The sequence below is a fragment of the Limanda limanda genome, chromosome 13 (assembly GCF_963576545.1).
Source record: "Limanda limanda chromosome 13, fLimLim1.1, whole genome shotgun sequence".
NCBI lineage: Eukaryota > Metazoa > Chordata > Actinopteri > Pleuronectiformes > Pleuronectidae > Limanda > Limanda limanda.
Window position 1 is genome coordinate 14,516,463 of NC_083648.1, and position 4,367 is coordinate 14,520,829.

Here is a 4,367-nt window from a genome sequence, read left to right on the forward strand (position 1 = left end):
CAGTTGTGTGGTGACTGTTTTTGTGTGTTCTTGATGTGTGATTCAATAAAAGACTCAGTATTATTCAGTTAATGCCTAAAAGTTAAGATATCCCTGAATTCAACTTAATATTTATTAATTGGAAAACCTAAATGCAAGGATTCCCCATATTTTGGTCCAGTTATTATGTGGGGCTGTTATGTCACGTTTTTCTCAACAAAAATTTGCTAATAAATCAGATTTTTTAATTTCTTGGAGAGCGTGTATAAAGTTCAGTTGGTATGAGTATCTTATACCAAGTAGTTCATTCCAATCTGTGATCCAAGTGCAAACCAACGTTAAAGTTGCAGTGTGTAGAATTTAGTGACATCTAGTGGTGAAGTTGCATGTGGCAGCTGAATACCCCCCACCTCATCCTCCCCTTCCAAACATGGAAGAGAACCTGTGGTAACCTTCAGTTTTTCATAAAAAATCAAAGGGCGTTTAGTTTGTCCAGTCTGGGCTACTACAAGAAACATGGTGGCCTCCATAGAGAGGACCAACCTCTGATGTAAATATAAAGTATTTCAATAATAAGGGCCCATTCTAGGGTAAATACAACAACAATTTGTATAATTTAGATAAAACACACTAGTGAAAGCATCAGTAGGAATATTTTTGATAAAATTTCTACAAAAACAACAGAAAAATGATGCCGATACATTAATGTATCAGTAATAATAATCCAACAATGTAAGATATCATAGGCTCAGGATGTAGAGCGGGTCGTCCACAAACCAGAAATTCAGTGGTATGATCCCCGGCTCCTCGAGTCCTAGGGCAAGTGCTGAACCCCAGATTTCAAACTTTTACCTGCATTAATTTTCATGTTATTATTGCTCATTAAACTGAAGTAATATAACGATTTGCCCAATGTCAGCTGGGTTGGCTCTAGCTCTCTTAATTGTTTGCTTTGTTTCACTTACATTGTTCCTTTTGACATGCAAAGCAACATGTACCTGTGTTTTGAAAGTGCTTTATAGATAGATAGATAGTTTATTATTATTATTAACATTATTATTATCATTATGTGTGAATGTATAAAAGCTGACTTTTGTAAATTGGTTAATGACTTAATGAATGACCTCTTTAACAAGCTCATGTCAAGGCCACTCATAATTACAGTGGGCAGCTCAAGAGCCTCCATCTGCTTGAGTGCAGTGACCCTGAGCGTGTGAGGTCAGAGGTCACGTGGCTCGGAGCGCACACAGCACGGACACGCCCATTCCTGCAGTGATTGGTTCATCCGAGTGGTGCAGGGGATGGACGCGTGGCAACTGAATCCATTTAGCTTGGCGTGGTGAAGGGAGGAGAATTATCTGGAGTTATAAACCTGTTAGCCAACGTTGGGCTGACAGTGTGGTGGACGGAGGCTCCCGAAGCCGTTAGCTCGCAAAGTTAACGTGCTCGGTTGTTTTGAAGCACAATATTGTGGTGTTTGGAACAGGCCACCTTTGATGAAGCGTTTTGGTCCGTGTGAGAGGCTCCAGATTATCTGCGGACTTTATTCGCCTGGCCTAGTAGTATAAAGTTCCTAGAAATTCAGGAGAATCCGATGTGAGAACACAGAAGGAGTTCCCACGCCGGTTGATGGCATTTCTATTGGTGACAAGATGAAAAGATGAATAAAAAGAACAAAAATAAAACAATAAGGTGATGACACACACATAAAAGCGACCAAGAAGTCAAGAGAGTTTGAAAAGAGTGTGTAGAAAAGAAAATCACGTGATCTCTGCAGCGGAGTTAATACGTCACTGCTCTCCTGAATAATGCAGAGGATTTGTTGATGTCTAGAAAACTCTGAGTAGACTCTGGACCCAATTCTCCAAAACAGCTTCAGTGAGGCTTCCCACTCCTGCCACTCAGAGAACCCGGGCCACACCAGTAACCTCCCTCTGGTGCTGCTCCTTTAAGGAAGCGGAACTCGGCAGTTCGCGTGACGCGCAGGCGGAGGATGTGGGCAGGAAGCACCGGAGCGATCACGCTTCCCACTGCTCCCACTGTTCCCAGTCCCACCGACCCACCACACGACAGCGCGACCCGGACACTGATGCCCAGGAGCGGCCGCTCTCCTCGGATCAGCCCGCGGCCGTCGCAGCGCAGGCCCGCCCGGAGGAGGACGGTTCTCCGGCCTGGGATCTGACTCTCCTCTCCCCGGCGAGAGCGCAGCCTCCCCCGGCCTCCGCGCTGTGAAAACATCGGGGCTGGTCAGCGGGTGGGAGAGAGAAGGAGAGAGAGAGCGAGCGAGCGACAGAGGGAGAGAGAGAGAGACGGAGAGAGGAGGCGATCGTCGCGGAAAAAAAGAGGTGTCTGGCTTTTCTTCTTCCTCCCCCCTCCTCCTCCTCCTCTCCTCCCCGGCCATGAGGGAGTACAAAGTGGTCGTGCTGGGGTCGGGCGGAGTCGGCAAATCCGCGATCACCGTCCAGTTCGTGACGGGCTCCTTCATCGAGAAGTACGACCCCACGATAGAGGACTTCTACCGGAAGGAGATCGAGGTGGACTCGTCCCCCTCCGTGCTGGAGATCCTGGACACGGCGGGCACGGAGCAGTTCGCCTCCATGCGGGACCTGTACATCAAGAACGGCCAGGGCTTCATCCTGGTCTACAGCCTGGTGAACCAGCAGAGCTTCCAGGACATCAAGCCCATGCGGGACCAGATCATCCGGGTGAAGCGGTACGAGCGGGTGCCCATGATCCTGGTGGGCAACAAGGTGGACCTGGAGGGGGAGCGGGAGGTGAGCTCCGGGGAGGGCAAGGCGCTGGCCCAGGACTGGAGCTGCCCCTTCATGGAGACCTCCGCCAAGAATAAAGCCTCGGTGGACGAACTGTTCGCAGAGATCGTCCGACAGATGAACTACTCCACTGTCCCCAGCGGTGGAGACAAGTGTTGCTCCTGTGTCCTGTTCTGAAGACAAGTCAACAAACAGGAACCCGAGCTCAAGAAGTGTTTCCCTCTCTCCTCACACTGTTGTCTTACTGTTGCACACACACACACAAAACCGAGAAGAAACCTAACAACGACAACAATCGACGATGTATCATAGTCTGGAAAAGTGTTTACATGACAAAGTACTTGAATGTTTTGGGGGATTTTTTTTTCTTTTTATAGCTTTGTATATGACACTTCTCTGGAAATGTGCCTCAATGGGAATGTCTTATTGTGAAACCTAAGAGACACGCGTTTTTCCGTTTCTCTCCTTTCTTCTGTTCGTGGTTTTATCTGTTGAGTTGTACTGGGTCATCTTCACCTTGGAGCTGGGTGGTGTTGATGACGATGATGATGATGATGGTGGGGGGTTACTAAACCCTGTTATTAGGCCTCGTCATATTTCAAATCTCTCAAATCCAATCTACAGGTGCAGACCCTCCCACTAAGATGCTGTATTTTGAAGCTGTGGATTGTGGTGGAGTTGTGTAACGCCTACATATCTTTTATTACCCCCCCCCCCCCCCCCCTCTCTCTGCTCTGGTGGATTTATCATGGAACTTGCACTTAGCTGCACAAACGAGGACCTTAGTGCATCGCTGTTGCTGCATGGGGGGGGAAACGCCAAGACCCCCCCCATGTCAAGTGCCTTCCCCAAGAAATCTCCCGTGACCGTGCCAACAGATGAGCCCTAACCTTCCTCTGCAGTGCGTCTCGATGGCAATCAGAACTTTCCTTTTTTTTAGCAGTTTTCAGTATATTCTCTAGTTTCATTTGGTGTTAAAAGTTGCTACAACGCTTGGAACGGAGACGGCTTGTTCCAGGGTCCGATTCAGGCCGTTTCTTCGAGGTACTGGTCCAACAAGAGCATTTAGTTTCTCTGAAGCCATGTTTGTCGGTATTACCTAGACTTTGATCTTTTTTCTTTTTTTAAAATGTGACATTTTGGACATAACCGTAATTGTAATTCTCCCTTTGGACAAATCTTCTGCCATCGACCTGTCGGTTTGAAAGACTTGTAATACAAAAAGCATTTTATGTAACACTGTGTGCTGTGATTGACTCTGACTTGTACATATGACTCAGATAAGTAATGACAACAACTCAACTGGTGTTGATGCCGTTATAACCTAACTTTGGCTTTTACAATTCAACTTTAACCGTTCAAATCACCCATGATGCTTTTATATAGAGGATAGCATACAGTTAAGATAAATGTGGAGCTGGAAGAGCTTGAAAACAATAAGAGAATAATTCCTCTGTGACCTGGAGGGAGATATAGCACATTAAAGAAGTCAAATGCCGTTTTCAGACATAATCTCCTCATTAAATGAAAAATTGGGTCTGGACTTGTTGTCCTTCACATCTGAAGAATGCAGCAGGTCTCATTCAGGCATGCAGAAAGCAAACAACTATATTCAGA

The 4,367-nt window shown here is 46.5% G+C and overlaps 1 protein-coding gene across 1 annotated transcript; it reads left to right on the forward strand.

Annotated features, from left to right (window-relative positions):
* Nucleotides 1-2,070: 2,070 nt before the first annotated feature.
* LOC133017893 (ras-related protein Rap-2b-like) lies at nt 2,071-3,453 on the forward strand. The gene has a single exon (XM_061084139.1). It carries the CDS (start codon nt 2,379-2,381, stop codon nt 2,925-2,927), a length of 549 nt encoding a protein of 182 aa, XP_060940122.1. The 5' UTR covers nt 2,071-2,378; the 3' UTR covers nt 2,928-3,453.
* The last annotated feature ends 914 nt before the right edge of the window (nt 3,454-4,367 follow it).